The sequence below is a fragment of the Dendrobium catenatum genome, unplaced genomic scaffold (genome assembly GCF_001605985.2).
Source record: "Dendrobium catenatum unplaced genomic scaffold, ASM160598v2 fragScaff_scaffold_665, whole genome shotgun sequence".
Classification (NCBI taxonomy): domain Eukaryota; kingdom Viridiplantae; phylum Streptophyta; class Magnoliopsida; order Asparagales; family Orchidaceae; genus Dendrobium; species Dendrobium catenatum.
In genome coordinates, this window is record NW_021319127.1 from 3225110 (window position 1) to 3244927 (window position 19818).

The window sequence follows — 19818 nt, forward strand, 5'->3', positions numbered from 1 at the left end:
GATTTCGCCCTTATTTTGTGAGGACTTTATGATCTGAGTTCTGTTTTCCTATAGGCGCAAGCCCCTATAGTTAATTACCCCTCCCGATCACGAGAGAGAACTTTCGATTAAGGCTAGTCGTCGATCAGATATGTAGAGATACGTAGCATCTGGTATATAGTAGCAACATGGGTTTTGGATGTTGGGAAATGGTTGGAAATTGAAGAGTTGGCTTTGGAAGATTTGAAGATTTGGATTGGGATATTTGGGAAATTTTATATTTAAAAATAGAAATTTCACCATCTAGCACTTAAAGCGGATGGTGGGGGAATGAATGATGGACCCAATCAAGATCCCATGGTTCCTTCGTCTCGGGCCATCGTGGTCCCTGGTCTACTTAGTCAGAGGAGGTAGTCGACCCAACCTGACAGAAGGATTTTTGTCGGCAGCCATGGGTTGCTTCGTCCAAGGGGACCTTGTAGACCTGGGATGGGTATTTGCTTAAGGTGACAAATTTAAATCCACCTTAGCTAACAGAGGGCTTTGTGCCCTATCAATCATATCCTATTGATTCATATCTCAAGGATTTGATGCCAATAAGGAACGTAATGGCGTTGGCCATAACCGGTATTTCGTGGTGCCATTTGGCGGCAAAACCACTCGGTTCAGAGGACCCCGGGTCATAACCGTTTACCTGCAGTGCCATTTGGCGGCAAAACTGCCGGTTAGAGGACACGTACCACGTCCTTACTACAGGAGACTATTTTGAGAATGGATCATAGTGATATTTTCAATTAGGCATTTGGCTCTTTGCGAGTTGAAGTAGTATTTAATTTGTCCACATCGACAAACTGTTGCGGAGGGTGGATAGATTTTGCTTTAAGTGGGTTGATGGATTTATTTCATTTTAAATATTTTTGGGATTTCGAGATGATCCTTGGAATTTTTGGATTTTGTGGAGTATTTGAGTGGCATTTGAAAATGTTTGTGAACCCCTCCGGTTGAGATCTGCATTCAACACGGTCATCATCGGGGTGTTTGGGGTCATTTCTCTTTATGAATTAAACCCTGTCAACTCGACCAAGCTATTGCTCGAGGATCGGGTTTCTCGTATGCTTTATGCCTTTATTTAGTGAATTCTTTTGATTATAGGCCTTGAAGGCCTAATATGAATGTATTAAAACAAATACACCAGTTGCCACAACCGTGTATTTGTTTGAAGGTTCGAACCCTGTCGACTCCTATTGATCCGTATAGAAGGATCAGGTTCGAACAAGAATTCACTTATTGACCTGCGCAACATCCTTAGACGTCACGTGTGTATTAATAACACGCTCGCCGGGGCCTATACGGGTTTGGGGGCATTTTGTAATTATTTATTGAACATTGTCGACTCCTATTTACTTTCTTAGGAGGATCGAGTTCAAAATTTGATAACCCGCGCATCATCCCTAGACGTCACGTGTGTACCAATAACACGCTCGCCGGGGCCCATACGGGTTCTTAATTGCATACCCTCCTTTAGTGTACCTAAGTGTGTACAAACTACAGTGCATGTGCGAGGGTATTTTGGAATATTTATGAAACACTTTCTGTCTGCTTCCAAGAACGTCGTGGATCCGGTGGCGCGGCGTAGCAGCTTGTGGGTTGAACTGTTTACTGCTTTGTACAGGTAGACTGTCGTGCACTACTTGCATGATTTGTGCAGGCAGATTATTGTGCACTAACTAATCTCCTGCCTTGGGTTGTAGATGCTAGTAGATAATTTGTTGTATGTATGATGAATTTCCAACTGTAACTCATCAGCACTTGCGCTTGATATAGTTACTTTGTATCTTGCTCGTGGACAATAGATTGGGTGTACTACGAGTCTTCTATAGTGGCCCATGGGTACTCGCATTTGTTGTAGTCATTTGGTATTTCTTTGTTTGTAGAAGACATTTGGTGTGTTGTAGGTCTCCTATGATGTGTCTTCTATGAGGACCCGTAGGCATTTATACTTGTTGCATCCCTTGTGCACTTGTAACTGCTTCATATTTCTCATTCATTATTGATTGATTCTTCCAAGTAAATTATGTTTAGAACTTTGTCTAGCAATAATCTCTTGCTTGTAGGAGGTTGAGATATTCGCTAGCAGTCTGATTTATTAGTTGTAGAAGCATCTTGGCCTCTAGTAGATTGTAGGGACGCATCATTATTTGCTTATATATGAGTGTTGTCCATTCCCATTTAGGAATTGATTGGATTGAATGTTCGAATCATCATATCACATTAAATCCAAGCCCCCTTATAGTTCTTTTGAATTTGATCTTTTTTTTGAGGTATCTTCTTCGAGTTGGATTGTTATTGGTGATAAAGATGTAGGAGTTTCCTTGTTTAAGACTCAATTTCTTGTTCTCTTTCTTTTTTTTTGTATGTGTTTGAGTCCAAATTTCATTCACACCTGAGTTTAAACTCAGTATGAGTCTCCTACATTCATTCAAATTTTCTGTCATCATGTTGAGTTCATCCGAATTTGAGTCCAATGCTTGCAAATTCAATTTTAGATTCATTTAGATCAATTGAATCAAGCTCATCTCACTTATCCTTTTGAGTTTGACCAAGCTCAAGTCTTATGTAAGTTCAACAATCGACCCAAGTCTTTGCTCCTCTCATTTGATGTTTACATTAAGCTCAAGTTAAGTACTTGATAATTGTCCAAGTCTTTTATGTTCACTTGCAAGTTATAGTCAAGTCAAAGTCAGATTCAAGTTCTTCATCATTTGAGTTCTTGTAGGTCTCCTTCTTTTGTTCAAATCCTTGTTGCATTTGAATCCATTTCATGTTCAAATTCATCACAAGCTTAATGTCATTTGATTAGAGTCCATTTGAGTTCAAGATGAGTTCTATCCATGTTCATAAGTCCTCTGCTCTTGTTCGAGTACAAGTTCTATGTCATTGCTCAAATTGTTCAAGTCAAGTCCTTCGCATGAGTTCAAGTCATAGTCCAAAATGAGTTCAATCAAGTTCTTGTTCATTTCAATTAGAATTGAATTCATTTGGGTTTAAGTTTATTTAAGTAGATTGAATCAAGTCCACAAGTCCCATTCTACTCAAAGTCCTTGTCTGTATCAGACAAAAATTCGGCATGCCTCCCGCATCTCTCCCAGTTTAGGGGAAAATCCAAGTAGGCCGCCTACCCGCCACGTCAACAAAGACGCTGCACGGTTTTGTTTATGAGAACCGCGCAGTATTTTTGTTTTTCTCCCACCAAGCGCAATAAAGGCGTGCATGGGGTTTTTTTAAAAAGCATTTTTAAGAAAAAGGGCAATTTTCTTTTCTCCCCGCTCGAGGTAACTTATAGTGACCCCGCTTCGTTGTACAGTGCCGCACCGAGGCCCCCATCCCACCACGTCACCCAAAGAGCGTATGCTTTGGGCGGTTTTTCGGTCCGCAACAACGAAATTGAGAGAGAGTTTTGAGTTTAGAAGAATCGTTACCTTCGCGGGGTTGTCGGATGTGATGGCTCGTGGATCAAGGGGTCACTCGCTATTACCTCATCGTAGTATCGCACCGGCAGGGTCGGTCCCATCCTACACGCGCACCAAAGGCTGCTTGGGCGGTTTGCCAGTCCGACCGATATATTAGGTAAGGAGGGCATTTTGTTTTATTATAAATTATAATAGAATTAAATTAATTAAAAGATAACGATAATTTAATTATAATTAAGTAATTAGTACTAAAATATTATCCATTAATTAGTAGTTAATTCATTATTAAAATAATTAATTTTGATTAATTAAACATTAATAAGAATTAATTAAAATTGAAAGTAATTAGCTTATAATTAAATAATGTAATATATTAACTAAAATATCACTATTTAATTAATTCATAATTAAATAATTTATTTTGATTAATTAATATTAATTAACTATAATCAAAGATAATTAATCATAATTAATAACTAATTATAAACGATTATCATTATCGTTAATTAATAATTATTAATTTATAATTAAAATAATAAAATAATAATAATAATAATAATAATAATAAAAATAATAATAATAAATCCTTCTCCTCTCCCTTCTCTGTTCGGCAAAATGACAGGATTTGGCCGAATGTATGTGCAAAGGGGGAATTACCTTCACTACCAGCGAGCTCCCGTGTGGCTTCCGATCGGACAAGAGGGGACCTTGTCGAAGGAGATGGAGTCGGGTGGAGGCTAGGGCAAGAGGTATGGGAACTCCTCTCTCTCTCTCTCTCTCTGAGGATCGGGAGGCAGCGACGAGAGCTACGGTCAGAGAAGACAAGGGCGCCGAGGTGACGTCAACTGGAGATCGGGATCAGAAGCAGCGGCGAGATGGAGATCGGAGCTTTCGGACGAGAGAGGAGAGGCGTTGGGTCGGAGGAGATTTTGTTGTGGATGGGTCGTGTGGGTAGCAGAAGAGCGGCTTCTTCGTCTCCTATTTAACGACACAAAAAGAGTCCGATTCAACGGAACTCCTGCAGGAATCGCGGAGAAGCGACACTAGCGGCGCCGATTTCAGCTGGATTTGCGGCAGAATTCATGGATATGTCAGGTAAGAGGTTTGCGCACTGGATTCATGGCTTCTTCTCCTCTTGTTTTGTTTATACAGAGGTTAACATTTATCTTCTCGTATTTCTTTAGTCTCACTCTCTTGCTTGTGATTTGATTTTAGTCATGAAGATCGTCTTCGCCTATTTCTGTCGAGCTTAGTAAACGTAGGGATTGAGTGCTCTTCATTTGTTTCTAATCTTATTGTTAGATTAGGGATTTTCGTTGAAAGCTACTATATTTGTATGTTGTTGATTTCCTATGCTATTTTGATGTTTCAAAGCTTTCATCGTGCAACTTAGCCTAAATGGAAGTGACCGCTCTTGCGTTTTATTTTGTCGTTTCATTTGCTAATAGTTCTAATCACTATTTTTTCTAATCAATAAATCGTGCAAGCTCTTTCAAAATTATTGCCTACATTGTAGTCCTACATCAGTATGTCTCGAAGTTCAAGGGATTCAAACTTTTGTTTGATTGCTAAATGATTTATTAAATATAATTATGCTCGCCTGTTATGTTATTCCTTTGGCCTTTTGCTGTTAAGAAATGAATGCAGTTGTCATATTTAAATTGGTTGGGAATGTAAAGTTATGCCGTCGCCACAGGGCACCTCTAGTTCTAGGAGTACTTTGTTGAGTTTGGTTCACATGATTTTTCTTTGATGATCTGGGCTGAAAATGGTACTCTTATTTCCTTGTTGCAAAGCTGTGTACATTTTATTATTTTTGTAGTAGGAGCGTACAGAGTTACAAAGTTGATCATGTGATGCCTTGGTGATTTTATATTTTTACAAGAAAATTATGTTTTGATGTTTTGTACTATTAAGGCGAGGCTTAATATAATTGGAAATACTATTGAATTTGTGCATTCTTAAAGGTACCATCTTGTAGTAGAATGGATAATTCAGTATTAACTGGCAAGTGTGCAATGTTCATGCAATGACTGACATTGTTGATTTGTCCTCTTGTACTCGAATCAGTATGAGACAAATCATGATATCTTCTATTCTAAACTGATTGTTTCTGATATAACCGTTTTATATCATGTTTCATATGCTTTCTTTCTTATTTGTACAGGGTAATCCCAACTCGGCATTCTAGACCAGCTGCATATAGGCTTTATTTGGAGATCTTGTGGAGACATGCATTTTCTTATGCATCTCAAGTTCGAGTATCGAATTTCAAAAAGTGAGGATAAAATGTAGTTATGATGTTGTATTTTATTGCGGGATGGTATGCTTTACATGATAGGCATCTTACTTGCAATATATTCTGTTATTTGATATATTATATGGACTACATGATTATTCTGTAGAAGGAAACCGTAGTGGGCAATGAGTTGTCCAATATCTTTTTGCCATTCTAGTTTTTTTTTTTTCTTTTTTCCATGTTGTCTTTCATCTATATTTATATTATTTTCTAATCTGTAGAAGATACTTTGATGAATGCAGTGAGAAGCTATATAAGGCTTGCTTCGGTAGAACTCCCTGTTGTTTGATCTCTCTCTCCTTTTAAAAAAAAGGATAATAACTTCAAAACTTCTCAAACAAGGATAATAATTTAATTTATTTTGCAGACAAAAATAAAGTAAAATATTCCTGAATTTATGCCAGGGTTTCTTGGCCTAAGCAGTACTGCTAGGATTCTTTATAAAGCTGGTACTACCAGTAGGGATTGTTATAAAATCTTGACATTACATTATACTGGGTTGAATAACAAATTCTGGCAGTGCTACCAGAGTTAGAAGATATATTCTAGTTTTAGTACCTATGTTTCATGAAAATTTTGTAGAAGGAAGGTTAGTTTTCATTCTTTATAATAGGGCAACCTATTGTCCTTGTTTGCAAATTTTATTAACTGTTATTTTCTGTTCATCTAAAGGCCAAACTATATGGGGTTTTATTTAAATATCCCATTACATAATAGGCCCATGCTTATGTATTTACACTATTACCTACTTAGAAATTAGGCTAGTTGATCTCATAACTATTGTCCATGATAATCGTTGTATTGTCCTTCAACAGATTTGGTATGATGATGTTTTTCTCATTGCTCTAGACTTAGGTGTTTGGGTCTACTATACTGTTTGAGAATGGTATATGGATGAAAGTATTGTTACTTGTATAAGGTATTTTTGTTTAGAAGGGGAGATTCCTCCATGGTACCATATTAGAAGATAATGAGACTTGGGATTAAGTTTAATGAATCAACAATACGATATGGCATGCTTTATTAATGTAAGTGTTTGTCAATGAAACAAAACAACAACAAAAATCTAGAATATAGGATGAGAGTGAGGAAAAAGTTAATTTATGTTGGCGAAATTTGTTTGTAGCTTATAATTTAAAAGCTCGTAGATAATTTCTTTGTTAAGCTATCTGATATTTTTTTGATGGAATTGATGTATTTCCTTTGATATAAAACTTTGAGAGGGATATAAGGTAAATTCTATATAATCTGTCATTTTATTTTTAAAGATCGTTCATTCTTTATGTTTTTCCTGAAACATTTTCATTTATTGTATAGGTAGCAATCAAATAGTTTGGTTGGTTCCTTACATTTTTGGGGCATTTTCTCTCAGCAAGACTCACTTTTTTGTTAAGAACTAATCATGGCTGTTTGCTATTATCGTGGTTAAACTCCGATATTATTTTATCTTTTATTGTTAGAAGCAACTTCTGTTTTTTGTTTCCATGTTAAATGTAGCGATGATAAATTTTTTTGTATTTTACTTTATTTGGTTAGCATTTGCCTGTAGAAAATAAAAATTTGTCCTCAAGCAATGTGAGAAGTGAGCCTATCCTTTTATGCAGGATCATGTTGTCCATAGAGGATTCTCTTCACCTTTCTGAAAAATTCGGCGTGCAAGCATCTGAACCAGGGTTGCTGGTGATTGAATTTATCTTTTACATTGTATTGCAGTTACTAGATGCAACATTAGATGATGAAGGGTTGTTAGAACTGACACCAGAGAAGAAGTTTAGATGGCCCATTAGAGCAGAGGATATGGATATAGATGGAGAACCCTATTGTCAAAGGAATGGATATGGTGAAAAGCTGCAAAAAATAAATAGCATGAAGGCTACTGAATTGATCATACAATTCTTTCAGCATAAAGAAATTTCGAAGCTTCTTTCATTGGCCCGCGAAAACATGTATGAGGTTTGATATTTGATTATGCTCCACAAATTTCTTTTATAACTTGCATTGACATGTTTTCTTGCTTAACCATTCTTCTGGATTTTTACTATTTCATTTACAAATATTTTTTGTTTTTAAATCAACTATTTGATGCAGAGACTGTATATAGTAATTAAAACTTTATGCACAACAAAAAAATTTCCATGACAATTTGGTTAGATATGAATTATTTGTTAGTCTGTTAATAGGAAGGCATTACCTTAATCAAACTTTTTGAATATTTTCTAGTAGCACTAGCAAAATTAGTTATGTAATTGTAGAAATTGCAATGATTAAAGTGTCAAAGCGGTAAGGACGTTTTTTTGGTATAGTTTTATTAAAATACGGTGTTGAGAAGTACTTGCATTTGGGATATTTAAAAGCTGTACCTATGGTTGTCAAAATGGGTTAACATGCGGGTTTAGGTTTGACCCAAAATTGACCTGATATGAACCCCGCCAACCTGAATCAGACCCTTTTAATAAATGAGTTAAAAAAGGTTGACCCAATCTCAACCCTCTGGCCACCCAAATTACTCCGAATCCGACCCGATAACTTATTTTGATTAAACAAAATTGTAACTTATTAACTATAATTTTTGGATTGATTGATTAAAAGCAAGAAGACCATACCAACATGCAATAGAATTTAAAAAAAAAATTTAAACAGGTTATTGTCAGGTTAAAATAAGGTTTGTTGGTCAAACAGAACTCGACCCACTTATTAAACTAGTCAACCCAAATCCAAAATTTTTTACTTGGATTTTTATGTAGGCCCCTAGATGCGTCCTCAAGCATCATTTTTTAGTGATTAAATACCTGATATAGATGGTCCTTTTGTTATTCCTTTACCATAATTGAAACTGTCTATGATCCTTCAACTAGCCTAAAATTAGTTTTAAGCTAAATGCGTGTTCTATAGCAGTTTTCATTAGATACATACAGCTAAATGTTTCTCCAAGGTTAAGGTTCTACATGAAATGCTAGCTAATAAATTTAAATTGTTTTTAGCATCTTGTAATACCGTACTTTATGCTTCCCTTTTGTGATCCACTATCATGAAGTACACGAGTACATGAAATATGATTCTCTACTAATTCCTGTGCTAACTGCTAGGCCGACCCACTGGGGATCTTTTAGTCAGCGGTTACACTTGCTCTCCACAAATTCATCAACATTGCAAAATTCATCAGTACTACGAGAAACTCTGCAGCAGTTGCTACTTGATGGCTTTGGCAGATCATGCAAATCTGGCAGACACGTAGAATTTTGTGCAGTTATTGCTCCTGGGTGTATGGCATCTCCAGGTGGTCACTGTCATGGGGCAACTCGTTCTTCCCTTTGGATTCCCATAGATCTCTATCTTGAGGATTGCATAGATGGTTCAGTTGCAGCAACCAATGCCATCGAAATTCTTAGTGGTATGAACATTTGGGAATTTTGACCTCTCTCCCCACACACGCCCACACAGAATAGGAAAAAGTCAATTTTTGTTTTCATGTTTCATTATCATGAATCTTATTTCACTGAGCCGGAAAATACCCAAATTTCTCTTCTACTATATTTTAGCGGCAATGAAACAAACTAGATTTATTAGGCTGAGAGTTGAGCTCAAAAATCAGTATTATGCGAAACTTTGTTTAGCTCAGATCGAAACTAAAAAGTCATTCTTTAAATAGGATAAATCTTATTGGGGATTGGTACTTTTATATCATCGTTAGCATCTATTTAGTTTAAGCTTTGTGAATCATCCTCCATTCTTTATTGTTGACAGTGAAACCATATGAGGTATATATAGTGTTGGAATGGTCTATTATAATTCTGCATGTAACAAAGCTTCATCCACACAGATAGTTACAAAGTTTGTTTTTGATGATAGAAGTTTCAGTCATAATATCAAGATAATTGATGTGGATCTTGAACATAAAAAAAATTGGGATCAAGTTTGATCACTTTTTATGAATTTATGATTGATAATTAAAGTTGAAGAAATGAGTAGTATTTAGCCCTTAACCAAAAATATCTTTAATATCTATTTTAATTTTGAATAAATAACATGAATATTATTTGAAACATTTTACCATATATGCTTGTAAAGTTTTATATATTTTGAGCATATATAATAATATGACATCATTTATTTCAATATTTAGACCATCCACTAGGTGGTGACATTAGATGCTTAATGCATGACCACCACCACAACATAATCATCCTCATCATTAGCCTTATCTCAATTTTTTTGCTGTTGGCTTTATGAATTATCATTTTTCATTCATTTCTGTTGAATGCCACTCAAGATTTTATGCAATATTTTTATAGAAGTTTATGAAATTTTATGTTCAACTTCTTTTTGTGTTGTAAATGATGCACTTTGCATTTGCCATATATTTGCTTTGTTGAAAATTGGCAAAAGTAAGCATGCATTACAAAGGACCCATTCATTGGAAGAGTAGTAGTTGTGTCTGAGCATAGAAATGCACGTGCCCGCTTGCGTCTGCATGGACTATTATTTTTTTTCACGGAAAGAGGAATCTTTCAGCAAGATTTTATTTTGACTTATTTTTCAACCATATAACATCTAATTTGCAAACCATGACCATTCGCCTTAAACTTTACCATAAAAAGTAGAATGTTTGTTAACTTCATGCAGCCCTAAAATGATTGAATCATGCATCTAGCATACAAAATTTATACCCTGATTGAAGGTCTAGATAGTGAGATAAACGAGTCATTAATTATTTGTTAAATTCAGAAAATTGGAGAGGGAAAAGGCTTTATTTTATTTCAAAAAATAATCCCTATGTGTAGATCTATACTAGATATCTTAATAAAGAAACAAATAATTATATAATCATGTATAATTGCCCTAACAGAATCCTTCCTAAATCAGCTACATGAATATGGAAGGAGATCGGCTTGATCCAAGTGAGCCTTCCACGGATCCCCATCATGGCCATAAGATCAAGAGCTAAGGGATGACTAGGATTAGTAGGATGGCTGGGATAGTATTTGACCCTCTCCCTCAAGCTAGGGAATACATATCTGTCATTCTCAGCTTGGTAATTAGTCCCAAAAAGGTAGAGTTAGCAAGTCTCTTGGTGCACCATAGAGTCTTCCATTTTGTCAAAATTTTGGGACGAATTAGTTTCAGACATTGCGACAACAAATGATAATGATGAAGGCTATATCAATCAAGCTTGCAAGGTGCAGGTCAGTAATGAAGGCTGCGTTGAACAAGAGCTCTCAAGATGTCAAAAATGGCAATAAAGGGCGGTGGTGGGACAACAGGAAAAGTGGATTAATTATCGTTCGGGTCTGTCTCCCTCTTGGTTCTCAAGGGAAGGTCGGCAATGAAGGCACATCAATCGAAAGAAAAAAAAATTTAGGGTTGCGACAAGCTTCAGGGACAACAACAGAAAAAATAAGTCTCTAGCAGCTCAGTACTCGGCATGCAGATCTCCTCCTTCGCAGGCCGTTCGATCGAGCTAGCCTTCTGCCCAATGCAAATTAGTCGTCCGACTCCACCCAAACAAATTCTTGTTCGACCGGCCTCGTACAGATGCACGTAATGCCTCTGATCCCTTTGATATAATCCGAGTAAGGAGTGCAGGTCTTGCACTCTTGCTCGTCTCGGCCCTGAACCTGCATGAGTGGGAACTCTTGGCTCTTTCCAGATGCACGTAGGAGGCTTTCGCTCGGCTCCTCTTGGTTTCGCCCCAAACACACGCAAGTGGAGCCCTCCCGCTTGATCTCTCCTCAGTCTTGAATGCATGAGAGACTCCTGTTTCCGCTTCTTCTAGCCATATGCATGAAACAAAGGGCACGAGCAATTTGGATTGCTTGACTCTCGTTCAATCCCCAACGTCAATGAAGTCTGCTTGCTCCTATCCGCTTTCTTCGATTTGTATATCTCACCGATTACGGCAATGAATGTCGTTGGAAGGACCAATAATCCTTAGAATTCCAACAATGAAGGCCGGTGGTGAGAATCTAGCTACGATACCATGTTAAATTTAGAGAATTAGAGAGGGAAAAGACTTCTTTTTATTGCACAAAATTATCCCTATTTATCGATCCATACAAGATATCTTAATAAAGAAGCAAATAATTACAAAATAATGCTTAGTTTCCCTAATATAATACTTCATAAATTAGCTACACGAATATGGAAGGAGATCAGCGTGATCTAGGCCATAGGATCAAGAGCCAAGGGACTGGTAGGATGGCTGAGACAGTATTTGACAAAGTAAAATAATATATATTTTTTCATATATAAAATGGCATTTAGATCAATTTCCATGGATTTGATTTCAAAAAAAAAAAATGCTAGGGTGATGCTTTTGAGGCGCTTTATAAGGAGTATTTTTTTTATCAAATTTGACCAATGGTCAAATCTTGATAAAGAATGATCAAATTAGATCACCAAGTTGTTACTAGTTTTGTAATTATTTTCATTTTACATTATAAGCATAAAATATAAAATATTTCTATGAAGAATGGATTGTCCTCATAAAAAGGAAAATAGTCTTATATATGCATTCATAGACCATCGATCAATTACTAAATCATAAAAAAGTGCATTGCATTAAGTTTGAAGGTCATCATTAACAGTAACAATATCAACAAAATCCAAAGCAAGGGAATATGATCAACCCTCCCTGATGGGTTTCCGACACGTGTTACAATTTAAGAATAGTTCTTCTTTTATAAAAGCAAGGCTGACCCCCTCACCTTTTATGTGAGAAACATCAAAATCAATGTCTAAGAATTTTCCAAACAATCTTGCTTGACCATTCCAAGGAACATGAAGATCGCAATCAAGTAGAACCATTCTCTTTCCTTGAATGGCTTACCAACCCATGTGATGCTTAGTTTATGTTAAGTGCTCTCTTGTTACTCTACATACAAATCATCATGGAATCTTGAATATCAATGTATGAAATATTATTTTACCTGGTTTCTTTCTTGCAATTGTAGCAGTGGCTTGCTGGTTTCCTCTTGGAAATCTTTGGTGAGTTCTCGGATTATCTTAGTGCTTGCACTAGTTATTTCCCATTGTCCTCTCAACCAAGCCCCTCTCTCTTACCCGAGTCACCTCTTGCCCGCCACAATCGACTTAGAGCCTCCCCGAGCCATAGACCATTCTCACAAACACATACCCTTGTCCCTCCTAGCCATTGGCCGCCTCCCTCCAAACCCTAAAAAGCCTTCCAACCGCCCTCTTATCCACTCTCTTAGTATATATGACTCAAAATCCTTCCAAGACTTTTAGGTCACTCAGAAAAACCTCTCATAACTTGAGCCCTACAATCCTAACCCCTTTCAAAGGATTCCATAACCCAAATCCTTGCCCTCACTTCTCAGCCACCCCCTCCATTCCCCATAAATACTAACCCTGGCTAGTTTCAATCAACAACCAAAAGGATTACCTATCTCCCTACTAATGACCAATTACAAGCATCACCTCCTCCTCAGAGATTCTTCCCATCTCCATCCATATATGTATATATTAAGGTTGACCGTAGAGAACCAAGCGATGTGGAGATGGTTGACCGAACCATGGGAAAGGGGCCAAGCCCCCTCATCCTCCCCAACGGGTGGGGAATAATCTCATCCGATTTTAGCTGTAAGGGTTGAACTCATGATCTCTAAGATAGGAACCATTACTCACAAAATATTGTTATATTAGTTTAAAGTGCAAAAAAATGTGCTTTAAAGCTTAGTGTTGAATTCAGAAGATTGGAGAGGGAAAAGCTTAAAACTTTATTCGTCATGATCCCTATTTATAGTTTATACAAGATGCTTAAATAAAGAAACAAATAACTACACAATAAAGAGTAATACAATCCTTCCTAATTCTGTTGTCTTACTAAGGAAGGCTCATAACGTGAGGGAGCTTTCCACGGATCGCTATTTGCAGCCGTGGGATTAATCCGGGATTGAGGGGCTGGGATTTAACACATAGCATTCATGAAACACTTTCAAGTGGGCCCAACAAAGCATAGGTGGTATGAAGTAGAAGCTTCTTGATGGATTGCACTCTTCACAAGGCACTGTAAACTATGAAAGTATACACTTCAATTTTTGTTGATTCTCACTTTCTAAACATTTTTATTTGTGTGACAGATAATAAAATGTAAAAAGTATAAAAAAATTAATCCAATGAAAGTATACACTTCAACTTTTGTTGATTCTCACTTTCTAAACATTTTTATTTGATGGATTGCACTCTAAACATTTTTATTTGAGTGACAGATAATAAAATGTACAAAGTATAAAAAAATTAATCCAATGCTTTCTAAATTAAAGAAGGTAGGGGAATAATAAAAATTCATAAGTTTTAAACGAAAATTACGACTTCTTAAGCACCCCAAATGCTGTTGGTTCCCTCCACTTCTTTTTTTTCATCCTTCACCAGGTTTCTCATTTCTCCAAGGCCCCACTCCCAATTTCAAAAATAATAGGGGTGTAAACGAGTCGAGTCAACTCAAGTTTTGGCACTATCGAGCTCAACTCGTTAGTTGGAAAGTGAGCTCGAGTTGAGCTCAAAAAGCAAGCTCGAACTCGAGCTCGTCCTACTATAAACGAGCTTGAGCCAGCTCACGAGCTTTGGCAGGCTCAATTCATTTTCCAAAAAAACCTGCAGCATTTATGACAAAATTCAATTTTTCTAAAAAGCTGCAGCATTATTCAAAATAAAGCTTCAGTATTTTCCAAAAAAAACTTCTGCCCGAAGAACTCCTTTTAATGCCCAAATATCACTCAAATCAATTTTTTTTAATTGTTTTTTAATATTAAAAAAAGCTGTAGCACTATTCATGTAAATGTTTGCTGTTTTAATTAGCCATCCATATTTTTAATATATTTTTTAATATTTGATTTGACACTAGCTTGCATGGGATTTGACAAAGCATGCAAATGTCACCAGCAATCCGTATTTATTATTAATTTTTTAACTATTTAAATTTAAATAAAATAAATATTATTTAAAAATATTAATAATAGTTCGAGCCAGCTTGCGAGCTCACGAGTTGAGCCGAGTTTGAGCTCCAACTCGAGCTCATTTGATAAACGAGCTCAAGTATGCTTGCCAAGTGGGGAACCTTAAATTAGGGAGGAATATTTAAATCAAATCCTATTTGAATTTGAAATATATTTGATTTGAATATTTTCCTAAAATAAGATAACTAAATTAGGGAAAGGATTTGAAATTTAAATACATTTGAATTTAAATTCAAATGCTTTTCATATTGAAACACATCCACAATAGGAAAGAAGGCTATCAAGCAAGATTAACTCCTATCAAGAGCAAAAGGGGAAGGGGCGGCGGGTAGAGAGAGAAGGGGCCGATTATGGGAGGAAAGGAAAAGGAAATTAATCAAGTCTTCAATCACGGGAGAAAGGATTTAATCAAATATAATTCCAAATTGATTGGAATTTGATTTGAAGAACTTTCCAAAATAGATCTAGTAATTTAGGAAATGTTTTAAATTTCAAACTAATTGGATTTGAATTCAAAATTATTTTCAAATTATCTTCAACCTAATTTAGAAAACGAAAGGGAATGGAGGGAAGAGGCTAGGGGTGAGGTGGTCGGCCGGCTATTGAGGGATTTATGACCGGCGGTTTATATGGATAAAGTGGAGGAGGCTTGTGGCTTTGGAGGTGTTTGTTGGAGAATCAGCCGGTGGCAAGTGGGGGATTTTGGCCGGCGGTCAAGGGAGGAGGAGAAAAATATTTAGGAAAAGAAAGATACAATCGTGAGCCTGGACAAATCCTGCAGCTGACGTGTAATACGTTTCCCTTCTCCAAGGAACTTAAGCCATGAGCCCGGACCCATCCTGCGGATGGTGGAAGCCCCGATTCCCCCCCATAGAAATCTCACCCAAGTTCTCTCCAAAGAACACAAGGGCAAACTTTTTTATTTATTAAAACTCCATCATACCATTACACTACAAGGGTTTCTATATATAGGCATCAGAAAATAAAAGAAACTAAAATAAAACGATCATGCCGCTAGGGCTTACATAAGATTAGACCCATAAGTAAGGGTAAAAATGAAAAATGCATTATTAAAATTAAAATTATAAATAAAATTTAAGATAATGTAGGACGATCACGGCCGTCGATCTTCAGCTCCTCCTCGGATAGGCATGGACGGTTGGATGTCCGCATCACTTGTCTATCTACACTCTATTTTCTCAAATTTTTTTATTTTTTTTGTTTTGCTCAGAAATCATACTATTTCTCCATCATTTAAGTATAAAACTGATTTACAGACATGTTTCTACAGAAAGTTCGTATTCCTATATAAGATACATTTCTTACTGAAAGGTTTAAAAGATTTTTCGAAAAGAAAAAGTGCTTTGTTGACTCATGATTTGGACTGTTTTAGTCATGATTAAATGATCCAAGATTTTGACATCATTGGCTTGGATCAGCTTGAATTTGATATTTATCGACCTAGGGATTTGGTTTCATGCCTGTTGACCAACTAAATAGCTTAATACAGGTTTAGTGAAGACCCTTAAAGCTGTTAATGGGACTACCTGGCACGATACTTTCTTAGGTCTTTGGATGGCCTCTCTTCGACTCGTGCAAAGAGTAAGTTGTTCTTTCAAAGATCTTCTGGAACTGATTATTATGTGCAGAGAGACTGAGGAAAATGATACTATTTTGTGTGTTAATAGGAAAGAGAACCTCATGAAGGCCCTGTACCTCGGCTTGATCCGCGTTTGTGCATTTTGCTTTCAATTACAACACTAGCAATTGCTGATATTATTAAAGAAGAAGAAGCTGAAATAGTTGATGAAGTGGAACATAGTAACCAATGGAAATCAAAAGCAGTGGGCGGAAAATGTCGTCAAGATTTAGTCTCCTGTTTGCAGATACTTGGTGATTATGAAAGCCTGTTGGCTCCTCCTCCATTATTTATCTCTGCTGCCAATCAGGCTGCAGCAAAAGCTATGATGTTTTTGTCAGGTCTTCCAATTGGAAGTGGATATTTAGAGTGCCCCAACATAAATGACAATGCAATTAATTTATGTAAGTTATTTTTAGAGCACTTTGAAAGATTGAGTATAATAATTAGATTATTTGGTTATTTTGCTTGCTTATACTGAACCTATATGCAGCTGGAAATCTGTGGCACTTGATTATTGAGTCCTGTATTTCACGGAAATTAGTGGATACATCAGCTTACTTTTGGCCTGGTTATGTAAGTGGAAAGATGAAACCAATGCCTCATTCCTTACCCGGCCAGGTTCCTGGGTGGTCCACATTAATGAAAGGAGCTCCCTTAACACCTTCGCTGGTAAATTCTTTGGCCAGAAGTCCTGCTTCAAGGTGTGTATATTCATAGGTAGTCAGAAGTTAGTATGCTACCCGCCATAGACCTGTGAGATAGTCTTGTTAAGATTAAAGTCAGTAGGAACGTAACAATTTATTACATCATTATTTCATACATCATGTACTTTTATCATTTTGCTAATATAAAGCTTGAACGAATCTATTCATCATCTCATTTTACAAGCTGGTATTAAAAAATCAAGTTGTTCTTTTGATACTTCAAGCTTAATTCCAAATAAATATTTACTGTGAAGGTTATAATCTTCATCCTCCGATGTTTTATCCATTTTGAACTATAATTTGCATTTAATCATTAAGGGAAGTTCTGATCTGTGAAATTTTAATGTTTACACGAAAAAATTTCCTGGTGAAGTCACTGAATCAGCTCTTATAAATTTTGGAAGTTTAGCAGAGCTTGAGAAGATCTTTGAAGTTGCAATTAATGGATCAGATGATGACAAAGTATCTGCAGCCTTCATTATTTGTTCAGCATCTCTTATCCGTGGATGGGGTATCCAGGTAGTTGATGAAACCTTCATTTTTGTATCAGTAATGCTGGCTTTACGAAGTTGTGTTTCTTTATCAAAATTTATGCTGTTAGCGGCTTGCAAGTTTATTCTGCAGTTCCTTTTTCTTAGTGAGCATTGCTAGTGTTTCTCTCTTATGATTATTGTTAAGTTCAGCTCAAAAAAAAGTTCAGCTCTTATGATTATTGTTACCTCTTTAATCCTTTTCAATGTTCCAGGAACACACAGTCCGCTTTGTTGTAAAACTGCTCTCACCGCCCGTCCCTGTTGATTATTCTGGAACTGATAGTCATCTCATTTGTCATGGTCTTATGATGAATGTTGTCCTTACAGGAATATCATCTGTGGACTGTGTTCAAATTTTCTCTTTTCATGGTCTGGTAGGCAACAACGCACTATATGTCATGTGAAAAATGATTAGTTGGATATGAGTGCCCCTTCAACTCGTTTTTTGCATTTCCAGGTTCCAGAGCTTGCAGGGGCATTGATGGCTATATGTGAGGTTTTTGGGGCTTGTGTTCCAAACATTACTTGGACAACATCTGGCGAAGAAATTACTGCTCATTCGGTCTTCTCGAATGCATTTATTCTTCTATTGAGATTATGGAAGTTCAACCATCCTCCGCTAGAGTATTGTATCATGGGTGATGGAGCTCCTGTTGGGTCACAGCTGACTCCAGAATACCTTCTATTGTTGCGCAATGCAAGTCTACTTTCTTCTTGCAATTCAACCAAAAAACGTGATGGCAACAGTCTATTGTCAACAACATGCTCGTCATTACCACAACCTATTTTTGTTGATTCTTTTCCAAAGTTGAAAGTTTGGTACAGACAACATCAGGCATGTTTAGCATCAACTCTTTCTGGCCTAGTTCATGGAACTCCAGTTCATCAAAATGTAGATGGCCTTTTAAACATGATGTTTAGGAAGATTAACAAAGGAAATAACCAATCAGTTGGCCCTGGAACATCTGGAAGCAGTTTAAGCAATTCTTCTGGTCCTGGAAGTGAAGATTACCATGTTAAGCCAATGCTACCAGCATGGGACATCATGGAAGCTGTTCCTTTTGTTGTTGATGCTGCTTTGAGTGCTTGTTCGCATGGTAGACTCTTCCCGCGTGAGCTGGCAACTGGTAAATCAGATTTTTTTTTTGTTGGACCTCCTGTTATTGTGCAAACATCTTCACATTTTTATTATATATTATTTCTTTCCTACTCGATATATGATTTCCTTTCTGGATTTGCTATTTTGATTGTATCATATTCCTAAGTAATCGCTAAATTCATTAACCATCTATATTTACTTCTCGTTAACGTGCATTGCTTGCAAGTACATCAGTTCTGTCTTTGTTTCTTTACACATCTTGGCAAGTGCTTCCAGAAGCAAATGGCCAGGCATTGGCTTCATATTTCTTCGTCATTGTTGTTCCATACTGTAATGATTCCCTGAAATACTAGGGAAGTTTTGACAATCTTTCGATCCCAAATTCTCCCTAGACAATGAAAGAGAAGGGTTTTCCTGTTCTAGTATCTTCCCAAAGCGAACGAACTGTTTCATGAATTATTAGATAATGTTTTAGCTCTTTTCTCCATGAAGGATTTACATAGTAGAGGATGCCGGTATCTCCAACAATGGAGACAGGGTCCAAGCATGCACCACATATATGCAGGCTTATGCTCCATATATGGTGGTATTTCATGAATAAATCCATACAAACCTCATACTCATGCAGACATCGAGACATTTTTGTTAAACTTTCGTGCATATTATCCTTTTCAAGAGCACTTTAGTCCGGGCACTGTTGGTCAGATCCTTGAACATATTAAGTAATCCCTATTTTTGCTAGAATGTAGAGATCCAATTGCCCATTTCTAAAACCAAAGTGGTGAATTGCACTATTAAGCAAACTTCCACTTTATGATTTGATTAACAAAATGTAATAATCATTTTTAAGGTGCTGTTCTTTTTAGAACTCTTACTTGGCTAAATACAGTGCAGCCTTCGTACAATCAATTGGTTGGTCTGTGGTCCTGATTTTCTGGAAGATAAAATTTTTTGGTCTTAAACTTTTGTGCATATTACTACAATTCCAACTCAATGACAAACATGCGGCCTTTCTTTTAGGTTCAATATATCACTAGCATAAGGAAAATACTGTACAAATCTACTTGACGTGTATACAAAGCTGATGGTTGCTTGTCAAACTGTTACTCGCTTTTAG

The 19818-nt window shown here is 36.6% G+C and overlaps 1 protein-coding gene across 2 annotated transcripts in view; it reads left to right on the forward strand.

The window, feature by feature from the left end:
* Window positions 1–19818, forward strand: part of LOC110092125 (mediator of RNA polymerase II transcription subunit 33A) — a 35706-nt gene that overhangs the window by 7462 nt on the left and 8426 nt on the right. Inside the window, exons 2-10 of one of the 2 annotated variants that reach the window (XM_020816516.2) lie at window positions 5617–5727; window positions 7353–7694; window positions 8835–9139; window positions 16234–16325; window positions 16412–16766; window positions 16856–17066; window positions 17474–17588; window positions 17815–17976; window positions 18060–18729. In XM_020816516.2, the coding sequence (XP_020672175.1) occupies window positions 5617–5727; window positions 7353–7694; window positions 8835–9139; window positions 16234–16325; window positions 16412–16766; window positions 16856–17066; window positions 17474–17588; window positions 17815–17976; window positions 18060–18729 (2363 nt within the window). Of the gene's footprint in view, window positions 1–5616; window positions 5728–7352; window positions 7702–8834; window positions 9140–16233; window positions 16326–16411; window positions 16767–16855; window positions 17067–17473; window positions 17589–17814; window positions 17977–18059; window positions 18730–19818 lie in introns of those variants that run through there. The other variant, XM_020816517.2, reaches the window with a different exon arrangement.